This window comes from Petromyzon marinus, chromosome 25 (genome assembly GCF_048934315.1).
Source record: "Petromyzon marinus isolate PM22_M1 ecotype Great Lakes invasive population chromosome 25, UKy_Petmar_22M1.pri1.0, whole genome shotgun sequence".
Lineage (NCBI taxonomy): Eukaryota > Metazoa > Chordata > Hyperoartia > Petromyzontiformes > Petromyzontidae > Petromyzon > Petromyzon marinus.
The window spans coordinates 2,571,110-2,594,306 of record NC_133691.1 but is presented as its reverse complement, the minus strand read 5'-3'; the positions used below and the strand labels follow the sequence as shown (position 1 = coordinate 2,594,306).

The 23,197-nt window shown below is 47.7% G+C and overlaps 1 protein-coding gene across 3 annotated transcripts; it reads left to right on the top strand.

Annotated features, from left to right (window-relative positions):
* Nucleotides 1-9,151: 9,151 nt before the first annotated feature.
* Nucleotides 9,152-21,319, top strand: GALR1 (galanin receptor 1). Of its 3 annotated transcripts, none has more exons than XM_032960725.2 (4): nucleotides 9,152-10,696; nucleotides 13,081-13,146; nucleotides 15,762-15,998; nucleotides 18,215-21,319. In XM_032960725.2, exons 1-4 carry the CDS (start codon nucleotides 9,980-9,982, stop codon nucleotides 18,227-18,229), a joined length of 1,035 nt encoding a protein of 344 aa, XP_032816616.2. In that variant the 5' UTR covers nucleotides 9,152-9,979; the 3' UTR covers nucleotides 18,230-21,319. The 3 variants fall into 3 exon arrangements, with proteins under 3 accessions (XP_032816616.2, XP_032816617.2, XP_032816615.2); XM_032960726.2 differs by having other exon boundaries at nucleotides 9,153-10,696; nucleotides 15,762-15,832; XM_032960724.2 differs by having other exon boundaries at nucleotides 9,153-10,696; nucleotides 15,762-21,319.
* The last annotated feature ends 1,878 nt before the right edge of the window (nucleotides 21,320-23,197 follow it).

The following is a 23,197-nucleotide window of genomic DNA, read 5'->3' as shown; positions in this document are numbered from 1 at the left end:
TTAATAATTAGTGAGAATCGCTGCACGACTTCAGCGTTCGCCGCAAAAGGCAGCGTGAGATCGACACCTTGCCAACTAATCCAGCGATAATATAAAAACACTCGACGGCTCACCCACCCATGCGTTAATTTCCTTTAAATCACTCGGCGCTTGTGATGAATACGGCACGGCGAGACATCAATTACCACGAGGCGGGGTGAAGACGGGGCCACAGGTACGCGGGAGATGGCCACTGGGAACCAACTGCTGCTGATGATGATGATTTCAGCAGCTGTGATGAGCACTGCTGTGCGAATACACGAAGGAGTTGCAAGGCAGGAGGATGAACTGACTGCTTTCTTGGCGAGAGTAAGTCTTTTTCTCTCAACCTCCCCCCTGCCCCCTCCCCCCCCCCCAAATAACATCAATTGAGATTTCAACAAATTATTCCGGCACGTGTCCCCGTCGTCACGACGTGTTGCCGTGCTCCGTCTTTAAACCAAACATGAAATGGGGTTAAATTATGATTCGCACATTCATATAGCCCTTTTGTCAAGCCACTGCAGGATGAAGGCCTCCCCCCCAAGCCGTGTGCATGGAGGGTTGATTCACCACACTTCGTGGCGCTGGTCACAGCGTGGCTTTGCAACTGGAGGAGGCCCTCAGGACCGGTTCAGATGTCACCTGCCACCGATGTTAGCCGTGGCAGGGAATCGAACTTGGATCGCTGGGTTCATACGGTAGTATGCTAACCACGACATCACCGCGCTATTCCCAGTGGATACTACGAATTATAACAACAATAACAATTATTATATATAGCGCATTTCACAATAACATATGTCCCATCCTGCTTCGCAATCAAAAACACAATTACATTGAAAGCAACAACAAAAACTGCGTCTGAAATAAAATCAATACCTACTAAATCAATCGTATGAAAAGGCTGATTCTAAGAGTAAAATGTAGTTTTCTTTTTTAAGATGACGTTCAAAAATATCAACGGTATGCAAGTTGCCGAAAGCCTTGGGCAAAGAATCCCACTGATCCGAAGCGGACGAACAGAATGACCCATGGAGCAAAGCCTCGTGTTGGAGACCAGCGAGCGTCCAGAGTCTGACGAACGAAGGTGTCACGTGCAGGCGCATGGTAGGAAAGCGGATGGCTTCGGTACGATGAAGACACGCCATGTATGTTCGCGACACAATCTTCGAATCAGCCCTATATTTCACAGGCAACCGATGCAACGATGCCAGAGCAGTTACGCGATGTCACATGACCAGATTGATTTAGGTTTTTTTGTTGTTGTAAAACCCGAGCAGCCGAGTTGTGCACACGCTGAGTAATCTGTTAAATGCATTCATAGAATCACCCAGCAAATAACGCGTGAGGGTCATCAATTGTGGATGATGCAAAGACGTGAACCAGCTTATTGGGATTAGACGCAGACGGACGAGGATCGTAAGTGGCCAATGTTGTGGAGCTGGAACAATTAATCCCGAGTGACATTTCAAGCACGAGAGTCAAAGGCCAAACGTGGCTCAGAAATAAACACCAATATTCTAAACATCAGAACCAATCCCGATCTCACATCCACCGATGGCCAAACTGAAGCGTTCAACTTTACGTAGCTGATGCGGAGGAATCGAGCAGCGTATATCCTCCGTCTCATCGCGGTCCAGTTGCAGGGAAGTCTGATAGATCCATGATTTAAGTTCTGACAAACACCGTCAGCGAAACGGTTTAGTCTGCAAGTAGATTTGCGTATCGTTAGCGGAACGATGAAAACTGACACCACAATGTGACCAAGTGGTGGCACGTGAATAGTAATTGACAAATTCCTTACAATCAAATGGTGAGGGATACCCGAGGTAAAGTGAGGGAAAAAAGTATTTGATCCCCTGCTGATTTTGTACATTTGCCCACTGACAAAGAAATGATCAGTCTATACTTTTAATGGTAGGTTTATTTGAACAGTGAGAAACAGAATAACAACAAAAAAAATCCAGAAAAACTCATGTCAAAAATGTTATAAATTGATCCCCGAGGTAGTTTCTAAAGTAGAATGCACTATTCCAGAGCCTTCAGGTAAATTGACAATGTTGTTTACCAATGGAAGTTTTACGAGCAAGGACAGGATCTAAGGGACATGCTGTGAGTTTCATCTTGGCAACGAACTCAGACAGGATTGAAGGAGTGGCCTTTACACATTATGTCAACGAGACACCAATAGACATGAGCGTGGCATTTGGCAGGGCTGCAGCTCGTGGAGGAACACGTGAACAATTTTAGTAAATATAATCAAAAAGTGCATTGCACCGGTTAAGCGGTGCAGTGATAACACTCGCGCCTCAGAGCACTTAAAATGTCCCAAGTCCGATCCCTGACTCGGGTGTCTCTCTGTGTGGAGTTCTCCCCCTGTTCTGCATGGGTTTACTCACGGTTCACCGGTTTCCTCCAACAGCTAAATCCCCACACCTATTAAATGCAACCGGTATCTGCCAAACATCCCGATGGTGAAACATTCGCTGCAAATTACTCAATTGGCCTTACAGCAACATCGCCTCCACCCCCTTCGACTGCAAAGAACGCGACAGGTCCCTCCCGATGAAGAGGCTAAAGTGAGGTTTTTTTCCACTGCGTTAAACGAGCCAGAATAATGTGTAGGCTTAGATAGATCGCCTCCAACGTGCGATTGATGACAGAAAATAACTTCGTAGGATTTATTACGGGGCCATCCCCATTACGGTTGCGGGCTAAAGGGGGGGCTCTAGCTGAAGTGACAGCGTTCCCTACATGCCAGTGGACATCGCTGCCAGAGCTGTAGATGAACAGTTAGATCAAGTACCCCAGAACTGATCCTGTGCGACGTGGAGAATAACGTCACCGCATCGTGCGCTTTCAAATGCGCTTCTGCGGCCGTTTGGAACGCTCTTTCACCCGACGTTAGGAAGCACTGGAGCTATGCACTTTTAAATCTAGGTTGAAAACTGACTTCTTTAGAACTGCTTTCTGTGCTTAGTTTGATGTCCTTCCCCCACACCACATATTAGCACGGTTGGCTACGTACGGAGCGAAAGAAGTTCAACGTACTTACATAAATGAAACTAAACATGTTTTTCAGGAGCGAGCACTCCAGAATATCAAACAGGGTGGAGTTATAGAAAGTAACAATGTTGTCTAATTTAACAGGCTGAGCCTTACTAGAATACATGACCGCAATAACCTCTGAAATATAAACCGAGTTGAACGACCTCAAATGATCGTATTTGATAGGATGCTTCGTGTTAAGAACAAGCAATGAGAGTTCCAAATCAATTAAGATAGCCGTGTCTTCATAGACGCCAATCATGACAAGTCAAAAGTAATGAAAAAATCCAATGTGACCCCGATTGTGAGTAGGCACATTAGCATGCCGAGTGAGCCTAAAGCAATCAAAGCTAGGCTCAAAACAATCCGCTGAAAAGGAACAGTGATGCGAATCAACGTGGATATTAAAATCCCCGTAAAATTAAAATCCCGCCATATACGGAGGCAGAGAAATGACACAAAAATCTGACAACTCAGCAAAACTAAATTAAGCATTACATGTTAGGGGGCAATTAACAAGAACCAGAACTAGAGGTTGAGTGGATGACAACTTTAAAACAATGTATCGAAATTAATGAAATTAATTAATGAAATACGGGGACAGGCAGAGGTTGTAATTCCATGCCTGAACGTTGCTCAACAGCTAACATCCCACCATCACCTGAAGCAAGCTGAGCAAAGTTTGGGCGCATCTTTTCTCTGTCTCTCTCTGTGTTTATTTTGCATTGTATGGATAGAGGGAGGGTCGAGGTCACACAACCACACAATGTAATGCAACACATTATTAACATAAGTTACGAGGAATCGTAATATGTGAAATTATCAGGGTGGTAATACTGTATTCATGACACAGGTGTTTTCAGAGGGGTATGCTTGGAATTACGTTGAGAAACGTGAACATCAAACGTGTGCAGATACTACTGATTACTCTTTGGTTCTTTCGGTAAAGTCACGTAGCTAGAATTAAAACAAATCACGACGTTTCCATCGCAACACAAGCGGTCGTCATCAGGCAAAGGAGTCTGCCTCTAAAGGCAAACTGTTTATAAAAGTTTGGAGATGGGCGTAGCCCAAATGTATCAACAGCACCAGGAGCATGGACGGTGCACGAGTGTCAATGCAGCAACAATGCCAATGCAGCAACAATGTCAATGAGGCAACAATGTCAATGCAGCAACAATGGCAATGCAGCAGCAACGCCAATGTAGCAGCAATGCCAATGTAGCAACAACGCCAATGCAGCAACAATGTCAATGCAGCAACAATGCCAATGCAGCAGCAATGCCAATGTAGCAGCAATGCCAATGCAGCAGCAATGCCAATGCAGCAACAATGCCAATGTAGCAACAATGTCAATGCAGCAGCAATGCCAATGTAACAGAAATGCCAATGTAGCAGCAATGCCAATGCAGCAGCAATGCCAATGTAGCAACAATCTCAATGCAGCAACAATGCCAATGTAACAGAAATGCCAATGTAGCAGCAATGCCAATGCAGCAGCAATGCCAATGTAGCAACAATGTCAATGCAGCAGCAATGCCAATGTAACAGAAATGCCAATGTAGCAGCAATGCCAATGCAGCAGCAATGCCAATGTAGCAACAATGTCAATGCAGCAACAATGCCAATGTAACAGAAATGCCAATGTAGCAGCAATGCCAATGCAGCAGCAATGCCAATGTAGCAACAATGTCAATGCAGCAACAATGCCAATGTAACAGCAATGCCAATGCAGCAGCAATGCCAATGCAGCAGCAATGCAAATGTAGCAACAATGCCAATACAGCAGCAATGCCAATGCAATGGGCGAGAGAGCTGCCGTGGCAAGAGGTTATATAGGTAAGGAAGAGGGGGAGGAGCAAGAGGGGATTATACTTAACGTTAGTACATCAAATCAACCTACGTGGACTTAAAATCACGACTTAATATACAATCAGAAAATCGTTCAGAACAATTCTATAAAAAGGCAAGTTAGATTTGTCGGACGTGTGATGAGAAACCAAGAGGCTGCCTATGCTGTAAATTTGTTTTTGACTGGGCTAATGATACTCACAAGAAGCCGGGGAAGACATCGCATTAAGTCATATGAGCAAATTTTAACAACTGTATGCACATGTGAGTCTCTAATGCAAGGTTCTTGAGTAAATAAAAATTAATTCAAATGTATAATGCGCGCTCCATCCTAGGATCCCAATGCGCAACGCAGGAAACAAAAACAGAAACCGGTGAGGGCAACCGACCAAACTGAAGAGATCGGAGGCCACTTTAAAGAGATGGGTTTTCAAAGCAGAATGAAATATATCTACCGACTCTGATTGCCCTGATTTCAAGTAGCAAGGCGTTCCAGAGCATGGGTGCCACGCTAACAAAAGCACGGTCACCAAAAACAGCGCAACCTAGACGTGTGAGTGCTGAGCAGTTGGAGATCAGAAGATATTAAGGACCTTGATGGAATATATAAATGTGTTAGTTACTGCAAGTAATGTGGGGTGGGCCCTTTTAAAGCCTTATAGGTTAATAACATGGACACAGCGAAATAGAGGGCCTTCACTGCCGACGTATTTGAGGACACAGACACGACAGAGAGAGGTAAGAGGTTGCCAGATTGTATTATTTTTTTCCGTTCCCTCGCCAGAGGAAATTTTCGCTGTCGCAAAATGTAATTGTTTTTTTGTTATTATTATGCTAAAAGCACTCGTGAAGAGCACACACGTTTGAATATTATAATAAATGCAGGTTAAATAAAACGATATTAAATGCATTAATAATTCATTGAAATAACATTTGATTAAAACCAAGAAAACTGTTGTTACAATAGTCCACTGGTGGCTGCCTGGCAATGCCGATGACCACTTGGAGCCAATCGGTGTGAATGTGCGAATGTATTTGTGTTGAGCAGCGATCGACTTGAATTCGATTCCCAACCACTCCGAAAATCGGTGGCCAAAGTATTTGAATCGGTCCCGAGCATCTACGAGTGCGAACTCATGCGTGTAAACGTCAGCACGGGAGAGATACAGGCGGCTGGACGTAATCATGGCCACACAATCCTCTCGTGTGCGGAGCTGCCCTCTTCAAGAGGCGTTCGCCAGCGGCGATTCTTCCATTGGTCAAAAGGCACCAGCAAGAAATGCGTGTCCTTGTATGTACGTATGTTGAACTTCTTTCGCACCGTACGTAGCCAACCGTGCTCATCGGAGGTGCGGGGGAAGGACAGCAAACTAAACGCAAAAAGCTCTTCTGAAGAATGTGTTTTCAATCTAGATTCAAAAGTGCATTGCTCCAGGGGCTTCCTAATATCAGACCAAAGAGCGTTCCAGACGGCCGCAGAAGCGCCTCTGAAAGCGCGCGATGCGGTGACCGTCTTTGTTCGTAGAACATTTACATACTTGTATAAGTTGCCAATGCACTTTGTTACACCGTGTCATGTGCCAATAAATAAAACGGTGGTGTAGCGGTTAGCGCGCTGCGCTATGAACCTGGCGACATGGGTTCGATTCCCGCACCCGGCCAACACCAGTGACGATTATCTGAACCGGTCCCGGGCCTCCCCTAGGTCGACTCAGCCTCAAATTAGTACCTGGTGCGGTGTGTAAACATTTTCACTAGGGAGACAAAGGCGGTCGGGCGTGGTGCTGGCCACCCACCCCCTCGTGTACCGTTCCGGCCTTCATAGGTGCTCGCTAACAGCACTTGCCCCCTACAGTCTGTTAAGGCTATATGGGGGATCTTTGTCTTTGCTTTTTGTGCCAATAAGCTAATAGTATCCTTTGCAGTGGTGCTAAATGAATGTCGTCTCCAGCAATGGGCATGAACGTACTCTAAACCCACCAGTGAGCTTCACGTTGATGAAACGATGCCGACGGCAGGTGTCCAGAGCTGTGGTACAGAAATTATGTTGTGTGTGTGTGCATGTGGGGCAACGTTAGTGAGTTGTCCATCGAATAATGCGACGTCTTTCACGTGACCGACGTCTCTGATTTGGTCGAGCAAGGTAATATTTACCTTAGGAAAACGCATTTGTTTCATGGTGGGTCTTGCTACATTGGGATGTTGGCCCAATTCCGTTTGAATGAGAGTTTGCCTTCGTGTGGGAGGGAAATTGGGTATCCTGAGGAACACCCACCGCGCATCGCGAGAGGATAGCCCTCGAACCACCACACAGACAGATTCAATAATAATATTGATAATAAGAAGAATGATAATAATAATGATGATAATAATGACAATGATAATAAGAATGATAAGAATGATAATAATAAGAATAATAATAATGATGATAATAATAAGAATGATAATAATGATGATAATAATGCTAATAATGACGATAATAATAATGATAATAAGGATGGTAATAATGATAATTATAATAATATTGATAATGATGATAATGATAATCATGATAATAATGATAATTATGATGATAAGAATGATAATGATTATAATTATAATAATGATAATACTTATGATGATAATAATAATACCGATGTTAATAATGCGAATGCTAATGATAATAATAATGATAATTATGATAATAATGATAATAATACGTATGATAATAATAATGACAATAATGATAATAATGATAATATCAATGATAATAATGATAATAACAATGATAAGAATGATGATAATAATGATAATAAGAATGCTAATAATGCTAATAATGATAATAAGAATGATGATAATAATTAGAATCCATTGCTTCACTGCCATCTTATGGTCAGGGAGTGTGGGATGTGCTGTTACCGGGCAAGCTATCACCGGGCAAGCTGTTACCGGGCAAGCTGTTACCGGGCAAGCTGTCACCGGGCACGCTGTCACCGGGCAAGTTGTTACCAGGCAAGCTGTTACCGGGCAAGCTGTCACCGGGCAAGCTGTCACCAGGCACGCTGTTACCGGGCAAGCTGTCACCAGGCACGCTGTTACCAGGCAAGCTGTCACAGGCACGCTGTCACCGGGCAAGCTGTCACCGGGCAAGCTGTCACCGGGCAAGCTATCATCGGGCATGCTGTCACCGGGCAAGCTGTTACCAGGCAAGCTGTCACCAGGCACGCTGTCACCGGGCAAGCTGTCACCGGGCAAGCTGTTACCGGGCAAGCTGTCACCGGGCAAGCTGCCACCGGGCAAGCTGTTACCGGGCAAGCTGTCACCGGGCAAGCTGTCACCGGGCACGCTGTTACCGGGCAAGCTGTTACCAGGCACGCTGTTACCGGGCAAGCTGTCACCGGGCACGCTGTTACCGGGCAAGCTGTTACCGGGCACGGTGTTACCGGGCAAGCTGTCACCGGGCACGCTGTTACGGGGCAAGCTGTTACCGGGCACGCTGTTACTGGGCAAGCTGTTACCGGGCACGCTGTTACCGGGCAAGCTGTTACCGGGAAAACTGTTACCGGGCAAGCTGTCACCGGGCAAGCTGTTACCGGGCAAGCTGTTACCGGGCACGCTGTTACCGGGCACGCTGTTACCGGGCAAGGTGTTACCGGGCACGCTGTTACCGGGCACGCTGTTACCGGGCACGCTGTTACTGGGCAAACTGTTACCGGGCAAGGTGTTACCGGACAAGCTGTCACCTGGCAAGGTGTTACCGGGCACGCTGTTACCGGGCAAGCTGTCACCGGGCAAGGTGTCACCGGGCACGCTGTTACCGGGCAAGCTGTCACCGGGCAAGGTGTTACCGGGCAAGGTGTTACCGGGCAAGCTGTCACCTGGCAAGGTGTTACCGGGCAAACTGTTACCGGGCAAGCTGTTACAGGGCAAGCTGTCACCGGGCAAACTGTTACCGGGCAAGGTGTTACCGGGCAAGCTGTCACCGGGCAAGCTGTCACCGGGCAAGCTGTTACCAGGCAAGCTGTCACCGGGCAAGCTGTTACCGGGCAAGCTGTCACCGGGCAAGCTGTTACTGGACAAGGGTCGGACACAACTGTCCATTGAGTCGGCTGCACAGGCGCATCACCAAAACACGTGCTTGGTGCAGGCACATTTTCCTTCCCTGGATCGCTGGCGCCTTTTCACGCGTTAATTGTATCCCGCCCCCTCCCCCCCTCTCTGATTCGCTCCCTCCACGCACCCCCTCCATCCTGTCCCAGGCAGTCCATCTCTTTATAGTTGTCACTCACGCACGCGCACGAAGCCACTTGTCGGCTCGGCGCGCTCGGCACGAGATATTCCGATGCGCTCTTCTCCTCCTCCTTCCTCGCAACTTGTCCGCGGAGCGCCACGCCGCCGCCTCTGCTCCCGCAGGGCTTCTGGGAACGCGCGCCAGCGCTCGTAGCGAGAAAAAATCCTCGCTTCATCGCAGCGCACAGGTGTCAGGCAGGGGCTGCCGTGAACACACACACAGAGTGAGAGAGTGAGAGAGCGCGATAGCGAGGGTAGAGCGACGAGGAGGGGAGAGGGAAAGGATAGAGAGGTCGGTGTTTGCGCGCTCTCGCGTGACGCACTCCCGTCCGCTCGTCTCTGCTCTCCGCTGCATCGATCAGTAGCGGTGGCGACTTTCGAGCGGGCGAGTCTCAGTCTCTCGTACGTGACCGTACAGCAGCAGCAGCGGCAGCAGCAGCAGCTGCTGCTCATAGGGCGCCGCGACCGCGTGTTACCACCGCCAGTGAGCAAGCAGCCCGCGAGCACACGCGTGAACACCGCTTGACCCCCCCCCCTCACAGCAAATCGGAGTAGATGCTTCATCATCCGGCGTGCTCTCCTCGAGAGAATGCGCTGAGCGCACGACCGAAAATGCGCCTTTTTTTGAAGACCGGCGCGTGATAGCGGAGCGGGATTCAACGACGGTTGCGCGCAGATATAGGACGCACAGTGGCGTTGTTCATTCCCTGTCCCCTCTCCTCCTCGACGTCGTGTACTCCTCGCTGCTCGCTCTCTCGCTCGCTCTCATTTGCGTTCGTTCGCGAGAACGATGGAGAACGCGCGAGGAAATGTCACCAACTCAAGCGCGGACGGCGATGGCAATGTCACCGGCTCGCTCGGGCCGGGGCATCACCACCACCACCAGGAGCAGCAGCAGGAAAGCGGCGACGACGAAGGAATGGACCCGACCGGAATCATCGTGCCGGCGGTCTTCGGCGTCATCTTTCTGCTGGGCGTGCTGGGCAACACCCTGGTGCTGGTGGTGCTGCTGTGCCGAAAGTCGCGGCGGGTGCAGCGCAACACGACCAACACGTTCATCCTCAACCTGAGCGTGGCCGACCTCACCTTCCTGATGGTGTGCGTGCCCTTCCAGTCGACAATCTACGTGCTCCCCACGTGGGTGTTTGGCGCCTTCCTCTGCAAGGCCGTGCACTACTTCGTCACCGTCTTCATGCTCGTGAGCATCTTCACGCTGGCCGCGATGTCGGTGGAGCGCTACATCGCCGTGGTCCACTCGCACCGGTCGCCCGTGCTGAGAACCACGCGGAACGCGCTCGCCGGCGTGGCCGTGATCTGGGCGCTGTCCGTGGTGGCCGCGATCCCCTGCGCCCAAAACCGGATGCTGGTGGACGGAGTAAACTACTCGCACCCGGGCCAGTTCTTCTGCTGGGAGGCGGAGGCGTCCAAGAGGCGAGCCTACATCACGGGAATCTTCATCTTCGGCTACCTGCTGCCTCTGCTGCTCATCTCCTGCTGCTACATCAGCGTGAGTCGCGCGCCCGAAGTGGGGGGAGTAGAGATACGCATATACATATTTGTATAGCTTATATCGATATATGGAAGTAGATAGTTTATATTGTGTATGAATGTTGTGGCTTCGACTGATTGCTGGGTTCGTGTTCTTCGCGCTCGCTGCTCAGCCTAAGGAGGGGGGAGGGGGGAGGGGGGAGGGGGGAGGGGGTGGGTGGGTGGGTGGGTTCGATCCCGGATGCAGAGCGATTATTTCAGCATAAAAAAACTTTTGTGTGAAAATTAAAGAACCTGTGGTGTTGTTCGCAAGAGTTGGCCATCGTGAAATGCTGCCATATACCCAAATCAAACAATCGCAGTACTCTAGGTCAATCGTACGTGATATCGCTTCAGTCACTCCTCGTTCACTACCCTTTATAGCTGCATAGCGATTCTTCGGTTTCGCAAGACAATTATGCAGATTATGGACGTAATGCATTTCGTAGGCTGCATAGCAGCGGCATGGCAATCAGAGATCAACTTTGGCAATCAGCTCCTGAACATATTGCCATACGCAAGAATCGAATAGCTGACATGAACCGAAATGCCGTAAAACCTATCCGAGATCACCGCTTTACGCTATCTCTGACAACACCACCCGTGGTGTTTGTAAATCACCTTGGCGATTGATACAATCATTAATACATCACTCCCTATCTGAACAAAGGGGTGATAACGCGCTTCCTGTCAGCATTAGTAGGCTAAATTTACTTTCTGAAACACGCTGGGCTCACTCACAATGCACCCTTAAAACACACGGGCGCGCACACACACAGGTAAGGCGTCATTAGCAAAAGCGGAAAAGTTTGACGACTGACGTCTATGGATTTGTCGTCTTCCTTCCGTATATATTTTTTTCGTCTTTAATTGACCTTTTGTGTGGGCTTGTGTTGAGCACTCCAACAGGAAAAACATGCGCTCCTTGACATTAAAGGGGAGAAAAAGCAAATTATCCGTCCAAATTACCCAACAAAGTGCTCACAAAAGCCTTGTGGGAGCGATTCCCGTGGATTGATTGCACGTGAAGTTCATTAAGGCGGAGGCGTGTGCAGTCTTTAGTTTATTAAAGTCCGTAATTGGATTAATTTAGAAGTACTTTCGTGTATGCGGTGGCTTTTAATTGCACTGCTGGGAAATAATCCACTGAGAGGGCCATTGGTAGCTTAAATTTGGAGCATGGAAAAAAACACACGAATTTAATTGCACCTTAACGCACGGGCATGTGTGTACACACACACACGTGCCCGCACGCGCGTGAATATTTATGGCATTTTTGAACGTCTTTGTTCAACACAGATAAGAAGCTCGTCGAGATTATGAGGCTCTTTACCGAGGGAAATGTTACTAAAGAGAAGGGCCCGTGCCCGAATCGCCACCTTTGATATTGTTATCCTGTAGAGACAGTGTAAGTGACGGGTGTGTTCAGTTTCATTTGTTATTCGTCCTTTATTAAGGTGAAATCTAGAGAGAGAAAAAAATGCATTTGCAGCTTCATCTTAATGTGCACATACACAGCAGAGTGCCTACGATGTGCCCGGCATTGTGACATCTCGGAAGCTAAGCAGGCTTTCGTGGCTGTAGAGTGCTCGTATTGTCCATCCGCCTTGCGTGCCTTCGTCGGGGGCAACAGAGGGCAGTGCATTAAAACCCATTGAGCCGCATAGCGTGCTTACATTCACCACCGGCGTGGTGAAGTATGGTCAAGATAATGCCTCACGGCCTGCACAGGCGTGGGGATGTTCCTCGTCCAGCAGTGGATTGATACAAAAAAAATAATGAATGCACATGTCCTACGTGCATGCTTGCATAATGTATACACGATCAGCCGGTGCATTATATTAGAATCAGTGTCCATGTGAGCATTCCGCGTTGAATAACCACAAATTAAAGGAAATGACTCCATTGAGACAGGACTGCATTGGTCGCGATGCACAATCACGAATGAATACATCTATATTAATACAAACTAACCGCGTTCGCCATGAACACCTGTCTTTAAGCGCAACCATCAACAACCGCTCCGTATTGACTCTGAGACAATCTGCGTCATTGTCGCTATTGCTTGTGCCAAGACTGTGCATGACCAGAGCCGTCCCCGAGGGGTTACAGCGAATCGGGGCGACTGCCCGGGGCCCCGCGCTTTGGGGGGGGGGACTGCGCTTCGACGTTACGGTGCCAGATGTAAGACTTTCGGTTTAGTTTGAAGGCATGGGGGTGGGGTGGGGGTGGGGGGGCAGAGTGTGAGTTTCCGTGGGCCCCGCACGCCCCTACTACGGAGGGCCCTGTGCACGAACACACCAGTGAATGAAATGGTTTCCCATTTATCGACGACCGCACCCCTCACCATTATTCCCGCCGCAGGTGCTGACACACCTGCAGAGGAAGGTTCGCAACATATCCAAGAAGTCACAGCGCTCGAAGAAAAAGGTGACCTGTGCACGTGAAAACGGACTTTGCATCGGCACGCGTGCGTGTGTTTAAAAGTTGGATGTGTAACGTGCACGCATTCAATGTAACCCCATCGGCCAAAATAAAACAAAACACGTTTTTGACAACCACTAACTAATCAACAAAGATGCCCCGTATAGCCTCTAACAGACCTTTTGTGGGGCAAGTGCTGTCAGCGAGCACCTATGGAGACACACGAGAGGGTGGGTGGCCAAAACTACACCTGGGCACCTTCGTCTCTCTATAGGTGATGTAATGGACACCGCAAGAGACACTCATTTGAGGCTTTCGATCGAGGGGAGGCAACAACAACAACAACCGCAATTCGCAACTAAGTGGTGGTGACGTCACCACGGTGCTTGTGCCACGCTAGGTGCACTTTGAGGTCACGTGAAGTGTTGAAGGCTCTCTAGCAGACGGTCACAGGAGAGACTCATGCGCCCTGGGCTGTCTGACTGAGGTGACTGGCAGGTGCACCACTTGTGCTCCCCACTCTGCCAACTTGCTGCATTTTATCCGCCCGGTGCTCTGCTCGAGAGTGTCCGCTGCTCTGCCCTCCGCTGTTGTTGGAGGGAGAAGGCCTCCAACTGCCCAGTAGAGTCCTTCACGAACCTGCTAATCACCCCAGAGACGTGGCCTATTGATGGTATCATAGGTTAATAGAGCAGAGATGTCGGTCCTGTTGAAATTCTTTACACCTCTGCTGAATCAGACGGACAGAGAATATAGCGTCTGTGCAGTGCCACCCCCAGCTTGAAACCACATTGGGGCTCCACAAGCCTCTCCTCAGCGTGCCTGGAAAATCGATATTGAACAATCGTTGCAAGGACCTTTACTGGCACACTGAGGAGGGAGATGCCCCGGTAGTTGTTACAATCAGTACGGTTCCCCTTCTTAAGAGGGAGCCCACTAGGGTGTCCTTATAATCCCGCGGAACCCGTCCAGTGTTTTTTCTGCAGACAAACGCCATCCTCCCTCAGAAGTTTGCTTGGGAGATATCATCTCTGCCCGGTGATTTTCCTGGTCTCAGACTCTGGATCACCCTTCATACTTCCTCAACAGATGGCACCTCAACCAGCCACTCACAGGGGGTGGCTACTTCTTCCAATATTTGAGGCATAGCAGCCCCAGCAGGGTCATCCCCACCTTGCCCCATGATGTTATCGGAGCTGAGGGGTTTCCCTTTCCCCAATACATCACAGAAATGCTCAGTTAACCTGCAAAGTTGTTCCTGTAGGTCGTAGATCTGGGAGGCACACAAAGTATCGCAATCATCATGTCAATTATTTACGAAGGAAAGTATCACTGAGTTTGAGAGTCATACATTGGGATGTTTGCCCAACTCCATTGATGGGTATTTGCCCTTCACGTGGGAGGAAACTGGAGTGTCTGGACCGCACATACAAGCGGGGTGACACTCAACACTGCTATCTCCTGGTCACCTGACAGTTCCATGTCTACGCCACCTGGCAAGTCCAAGTGGCTTCCCATCCAAGTACTGACCAAGGCTCAACCTTCCTTATCTTTTGAGACCCTGAGAAATCAGGTGATTTGGTCATATGGCTGCGTCTATCCAATTATATATTTATTTTACATACAGTTGTATGCTATTCGTGAGGTAGGCGCTTAACGTCTGAGTCAAACTTTATGACTGCCCTTTGAAAGACTAAACTTAATTGCAATTTCATTCTCATGTCTATGTGCTCTATAAAGAAAATGCATTCGTCACGCAGCCTCACATAGTTCTACATGTTAAATTAGCTTTGTGTGAAAATGTGACAGTTTATTTTTAATATCACATCAGCCACGGTTCTCTCACACATTCTTATGCATTGGCTCTTAAGCAATTTATTGTAGGCAAATATTCTAACAATGCAAATCCAAGATGTATCTCTGCTCAAACGGAAGCTGGTGAATTGTCAATTATACATCTCTGTGATGGGGAAGATAATCTCCACAGGGCAGGAGCTGGTGATTTTCACCACGTGTTGCTCATTCACTGACCATGGAGGGCTGAATGACTGCCAACCCTGACCAGGAGTTGAACTCACAATGGCAAGCTTGGAAGCCTGTGGCTGTTCTACTCGGCTCTATCTCGTCCTGAGATAAATACGTTCCAAACACTCATTGAAGTAATTGGCCAAACATTCCAATGCAAACAAGTCTTGTTACTCAGTAAGGCCTTGCTGGTTTAATGAGGGGCATTCTTAATCTTTTTATTATTTAGTGTGTAACCGTAACTTTCCAAGCAACCTCATGCAGTGATATTACCACACTTCTGAAATTGACCTTTTCGCTACATTTAAATTGTGATCTCGGCTGCCTGCTATATCAAACTATGGCTCGTGGTCCTACATAATCAATATTGGTTGGCATAAATAGTTAATGTAAACGTCAAGACTTGTATGACCTGCGGTGTGAAATCAGTCTCAGTGATAGGGATGTAATCCCGCATTCCCGCTCCTGCCGCTGCTGCTGCTTCTGCTGTTGCTGCTACGACTGATATGGCCATTGCTACTGCTGCCGCCGCTGTCGCTAACCATTGCCTCTGACCGTCGCTACTGCTGCCTCCGCTGCTTGTTCTCGCTACACAGACGGCGCAGACGGTGCTGGTGGTGGTGGCCGTGTTCTGCATATCGTGGCTGCCTCACCACGTCATTCACATGTGGGTCCTCTACGGCTCCTTCCCGCTGACAAGCGCCTCCTTCGCGTTCCGCATCGTGTCCCACTGCCTCTCGTACGGGAATTCCTGCGCCAATCCCATCATCTACGCGTTCCTCTCGGAGAACTTCCGCAAGGCCTACCGCCAGGTCTTCAGCTGTCAGCTGCCAGTGAGCTCCTCGCTAAAGGCCAAGAGCACGCGGATCCGGCTCGAGAATTTCTCCTCCACGCACACGTGCACCACCAGCCCGTACTAGGGCACCACCAGCACGTGCTAGGGCACCACCAGCACGTGCTAGGGCACCACCAGCACGTGCTAGGGCACCACCAGCACGTGCTAGGGCACCACCAGCACGTGCTAGGCACGTGCTAGGGCACCACCAGCACGTGCTAGGGCACCACCTGCCCGTACTAGGGCACCACAATCCTGTACTAGGGCACCACCAGCACGTGCTAGGGCACCACCAGCACGTGCTAGGGCACTACCAGTACGTGCTAGGGCACCACCAGCCCGTACTAGGGCACCACCATCCTGTACTAGGGCACCACCAGCCCGTGCTAGGGCACCACCAGCACGTGCTAGGGCACCACCAGCACGTGCTAGGGCACCACCAGCACATGCTAGGCACGTGCTAGGGCACCACCAGCACGTGCTAGGGCACCACCTGTCCGTACTAGGGCACCACCATCCTGTACTAGGGCACCACCAGCACGTGCTAGGGCACCACCAGCACGTGCTAGGGCACTACCAGCACGTGCTAGGGCACCACCAGCCCGTACTAGGGCACCACCATCCTGTACTAGGGCACCACCAGCACGTGCTAGGGCACCACCAGCACGTGCTAGGGCACCACCAGCACGTGCTAGGGCACCACCAGCACATGCTAGGCACGTGCTAGGGCACCACCAGCACGTGCTAGGGCACCACCTGTCCGTACTAGGGCACCACCATCCTGTGCTAGGGCACCACCAGCACGTGCTAGGGCACCACCAGCACGTGCTAGGGCACTACCAGCACGTGCTAGGGCACCACCAGCCCGTACTAGGGCACCACCATCCTGTACTAGGGCACCACCAGCACGTGCTAGGGCACCACCAGCACGTGCTAGGGCACCACCAGCACGTGCTAGGGCACCACCAGCACGTGCTAGGGCACCACCAGCACGTACTAGGGAACCACCAGCCTGTACTAGGGCACCACCAGCACGTGCTAGGGCACCACCAGCCTGTACTAGGGCACCACCAGCACGTGCTAGGGCACCACCAGCACGTACTAGGGCACCACCATCCTGTACTAGGGCACCACCAGCACGTGCTAGGGCTCCACGCGTTCCGTCCTCGTTCTTTCACTAATCAAGTAGCCCGAGTCGGCTCATGTAGCGCACGCGTGAGATCCGTGCCCCGCAAACCGCAGGCGCACGTACACGTGCACTCCCTTCACCTACAACGAGACCAGATTGAATGGGAGAGTAATACACAGAATGGGCATTGAGATAATGTAAATATTCAGTTAATGTCGACATGAGCAGACCTTTACTGTCCCTGAGCCAATAACCTCACACCTCTCTCTCGATATATAAACCCACACGTCATACACTCACTGCCCGCACTGGTGTTGGTTTGCTGGCGTCTGGTGGAAATTCGAAGTTTATGTCCTCTGTATATATTTCTTAACGTGCTTATGAATACTGCAGAGTTCTTGTTGACACGTCAACACTTTCTCAACAGGAGTATAAATGAACTAATGTATGTATTTGTTTATGGATCGTTAATTCATATGCGTATTATGCCCCTTGATGAATTTTAAGTGAGCATAGGCAAAACGGTATCGCCGCTACACTGCTATGTCATGAGGTACTCGTGTATGACATGATGACTGCAGTGGCTCTTAAACAGATTCACAAGTTGGGAGGCTTTTTTTTTACTTGTGCACAAAGACCCCACTTGTACGGCAGCGTTCCTCGCACAGCACCATCACAAAAGTGTCCATGAATACTCCACAATATATGTAGGACAACTTTGTCGACATGGGCGTGGGAATACGGGGGGACAATGGAGGTGGCTCCCCACCATCACCACCACCACCAGGCTCCCAACATTTTGTACGGAATGCTGTGCCCCCCACAATGAACAGCCTTAATGGGGCTACGCATACGTAGCTATTTAACACGGACCCTCAATGGAACTGCTTTTTGTGTGTTTAGTTTGTTGTCCTTCCCCTGAACCTCCGATTAGCACGGTTGGCTACGTACGGTGCGAAAGAAGCTCAACATACACACGTACATACCTGTCCCCAAGGGGCACTCAAAAATCGTTACCACGTGCCCGTGTGTCTCCAGCCGTTCAAGACCGTGGGAGTAAATCCGTCCCTTTCTCTTCCCAACAGCGAGGAGACAAATAGGAGCGGGGACACTTTCGAACGCACGCAGGCCGAAAGCGGGGTGAAGCGTGGAGATCACACGTCACACACCCTCTCGATACACTTGTTGCAGTTGTCCCGTAGCTGAGCCTGAGAGGGAAAGCCAGAGAGCAAGATGCAAAGCCGCCGCACGTAGCGGCCGTCAGCACCGGTGACACTTTGTCAGCGTCGTTTGGATAGTTGCCCCGACCGCGCGTAATAGGAGGTGGCGTGCGATGGCTACAGTTCACGTGGGCATTAAAGCTCCACCGCAGACTTTCCGGCCGAGAAATGTGTGCAGCCATCCAATGTTCGGTGACAGCCCAGCACTCACTGGTGCATGAGACATCACCTCCGCTTTAATATGACTCCACTTGATTCAAGGATCACCTGCTCATGTCACCTGTAATTACAGAACCCAAGGAGGCGCTCACTGGCTGTCTGAACTGGAGCTATGGCACGCCGATGGCTATCAGCCAATCAATCAATCAAGTGAAACATGAGATGTATTTTGTAATCAAAACTGCAGAATTGTCAACGGACCGTGTGTGAGTCATTCGACCGTGCTTGCTGTTCATCAAAATCTATGGGCCAGATTCACATTTTGACAGATGAACCGTATGGCGGGACCCCGGGGCCCCGAATAATCGGAAGTCAAAATCGTAATTCATAAATGTATTTGTGGCGACTCCGTCCCACCGTGCACATAAACGCCGCGACCCACCTGGCGCGAATCGTTCTGTTGTCGTGTCGTGTCCAAGCGCAGCGGTGAGGACGAATGCGCAGAAGAGCTGAACAAGCGAATGCACTCCATGCTCGGATATGGGCAGGATCATAACAAGTCCAAAGCTGCTCAAACTGCCTACACGACTTAAGTCCTGTATTTGTCATAACGGTATGCATAATACAGTGAAACTGCTCTCTTATCTTCATTATTATTTGTGACCTACCAATGTCTGCAGCCAGGATCAAGCGATGACAATCCTATTACCTGCAGATATTTAACAGATGAGATGCGTTGCACCGTTAATTCCTCCTGTTTGATAATACTTCTCTTGTCCGTATACATTTGTGCAGATAGTTTTTTTTGCGGGTTAAGCCATAGTCCCCACATACCGCTCGTATCAATGCGGATAAGAGGAGCGGCGACCCACTACTCTGTAGAGTAACATCGGTATAAACGCTTGTTACAATATAAACAGCGCATTGAAAACGCGTACTATTTCATGTACTGTTTAGAAAGTGTGTTCACAAATCCACACTGAGAAACACGATGATTGACAGAGGGGTGTAAATTATTTTTTCGATAGTGTATTTAAATCGAGGTACTGCAGGTAAGTAGTTTTCAGCTTTAAAGGCATAGTTTAACAAGACAACACTTACCACCATCCTTCAAACCCATTGGTGAAAAAGAGCAAAGTATTTGTTTACATTATAATATAATGTTTACGCGAGAGCCGGGGGCTTATGGGACCCCGGGGTCCGGCCATAAGGTTCAAATGTTCATTATTGTATGTTTCGAGAGAAAAAAAGTACCAAAATCTGCTCTGGCAGTAATGGAGTAAATCGCCCAGACGATGTGTTTGGCCGTTTTGTCAAGGTGTGAATCTCGTCCCATAACGTATCAGACCTTCGGTGACTCTAGGGCAAGTGTTTGTGTGCACGCAAACATGATGATGAGGCTTGAGATATTGTAAGACGATGTCTTGAAAGGTGCTGGTTTGCACCTGGTAAGTTACCACTGTGATTCGTATAAAATCACATGTTGTACACGAAAAACGTTCAAAGCTTCATATAACGTGTTATATATACTGTATTATGATCTGCTTCAAGTATTTGTCTTGTCCTGTTAACTGTGAGTGTTATATAAACACAAGGTAGCCTACGTATTGTAGGCCATGTATTTTATATACTGTGTAGAATGTGTCAGATAATTTTAACTTGCCAGCCTTGATGGTAAGAGATTGTACCATTGTCAGCTTAAATTTAAGTGGTCCTGCAAGTCTTGATGCTCATTGTGACTTACATAGTACAGTGCAATGTAGGGTCTGCATTTGTCAGTAAATGCTGTGCACAGTGTTAGACGTATGAACATGTGTCAGAGCAACATATCCAAAGGAAGACATTTAATAATGAGTGAGTGGCCTTTACGAATTATATTCTGTATATCGGTTAAAGGTGACATGTATTGATAATACAGTATTTATTTACAAATAGGAATACATACGTAGATGGGGTAATAAAAAAATACATTAAGTGTGTATGCATGGTGAGGGTGAAATATCTGGGCATGTGCAAAATAATGGTACGCCTTTACCTTAGTACCACCTGATACCGATTATGACATTGGTACTGTTATCCTGAATATATTTAGTAGCTTAACAATATACGCTTTTTAAGTCAAGCAAAATAGTCATTAAAATAATACACATTTTTGGAAAATTACACACAAATTCTATACAAATCGCATGCTCTTACATAATTTTTACCACATAATTTACAATTTTCAGAGCATATAAACGCAACCGCATCTCCAGACCTTTTACAGGAAAGACAAAGCGTAACATATAAAATAAAAAAATATGTACATGAACATGAAAACGACTAAGTCTTAACTTGAACAAGGGCTGAGTCTCCTCAACTACACAGAGTTTAGATGGAAGAGAATTCCAGACTCGGCTCCCCAGGAGCTACCTCGTAAAAGCACACGTTGCAAAATAACCAGCATCTCCATTAAGCTGTCAAAGTGTATACTCGGGAAAAGAGTACTAATGTCCCAATTTCAGAAGTGGCAATGGCAGATGAAGAACACCAATTTACGGGATTGTCCTAAACTACTGGCTTAGACGTTTGACCTAATTCAATGGGCCATTAGTCTTGTGCCTTGTTATGGTTAATCGGCCAGAGTAGCAAGGCCACTGTGTGTCGCACCAGTTATACACGTATTGTATATACAGAATTTCACACTGCGCCTGCCGACTCGAAACAGTATTGTGTTCATGTGTTAAGTTCTCGGGATACATTAGTGATTCGTGGTATATTAAGGTTCTGTAAACAGTCCATTAAGAAATAAAATTGATGTAAAAACGACAACGTAATTGACCACCTGCATGATGAAATTGTAGTTGTTGCTCTGTATCTACATCGGCTGTTCCAAAGAAGAATCGGAATTAATATTACAATTCGAAGCGCAAAAGTGGCACCTGGGCTGTGGTCCATAAGTGTTGCATTTTGTACAATGTTTTTTTAGCGAACGGGGCATCGGACAGAGGTGGCGCTCTCAGAAATCGAACATTGAAAATTTTCAACAAACTTAACTACTGATGAGACCCAGAAGGTCGAAATCATTCCTGAGTTTGTTTGCTTAAATAAATGTGGAGATATGCTATGTAAGTACAAATTAGTATTTAGCTATTGCTTTCAATCAACGGGTCGGTTTGATGCTTTGGCACAAGCACTGATCCACGTAGCTGATTTGGAACACATTGAAGTTAACATCTTAAGACGCATTTCGCTTAATCTCATCGCCTGGAGCTTTGGAGTCCATCGTGCACATCGCCAGAGAAATTATAATTTCTTTATTATAATTATAGCGTCAGACAAATTGCATTATTTTCCTTAGTAGATATTATTATATTCAGTGCATGTACTAAGCATCATGGTAGAGCTAAGGGATATGCAATCTACAACTTATCCTAACACACGAACGGAAAAAGTTAATCTCCTTTGGCATTTCATAAACAAGTTGTTCATGAACTCGATAAAAAAATATTTCTACAAGTGCTCAATGATAAAAAAAAACTTCGTGCCAATTTAAGACCGTTCAACTAGAACCATTCTTGAAATTACACTTTTTGTATCAGCGCCCTATGGTGTATCTACCTCAATCTCCATATATTATTCACTCAAGCTCTCTCTCTGGCCTATATATCTGCTATTATAAAGGGCCATTGCCAGAAACGTTGCCAACTATGTATATTTTTATTTTGGGTAGTGGTATTGAGGATCATATTGAGTTCGTGCATGATAAGAGTCATAAGTACAATAGGAGAATCGTTCACAAATTGTTTATTTTGGGTTAAGATTGTAGAATCGGAATGTAAATCGTTTTACAATAACCCTCCACCACCACAGTCAATAAAATCAAGCCGTCACGTGGGCAAAAAAGCCAATCGATTTGGCTTATCAGCAAAACCAAATAAACATTTTTTATTGAATAATTTTTCAGATTATTTTGCTCATAACCCAAATCAATCGTGGCATAATTTGCCCATTACCTGACAACTAAGATTTTTTTACCGGCTCCGTCGGGTGGTGGAGGGCTTCAATTAAACATCTACATTGTACACTGCACGATGACCTAACCCCCCCTAAAATTGACTGATTTACGAATGGTGTTGATCGAGAGGGCCCACGCATAATGTCAGTAACGGGGGGGGGGAGCTGCTTCCACGCATCAGCGGCGTGACTCTGGTTTCCATGGGCCCTGGCGCAGAGGGAATTCAATGCCAACCACCACCCCTCAAAGTGTCCCCTCCTCTGTCGTCTCGCGCCCCCGGGGGCACTTTCTTGGTGCGCGTGGCATCGCAACGCAGGCGCCCAAGCGAAGCCACCTCCTTGCAAGATTCACAAATTTTTTGTTGTTGTTCAACACCGATACGTAACATTTGGGCCACCTAGTGGCCTTTTAAGGTTTAGCCGAGTTGAAAGCTATTCAACTTTGAGAGAAGAGTTAAGTCAACTAATCCCCATTTGTGACTAACATTTATATTACTCATCTATACACATTTTAAACTAGATTTAAAATAGTGTAATATGAATCAACACTTAAAATACAATTTACGTTCTACAATTCGAGTCACACCATGTAAACATATATTTTTATTATGACGATACATACAAATACATAAGTGAAATAATTTAATTTGCTTTTGAAATGATTTGCGATGCTGAGTATTAACCACAACTACA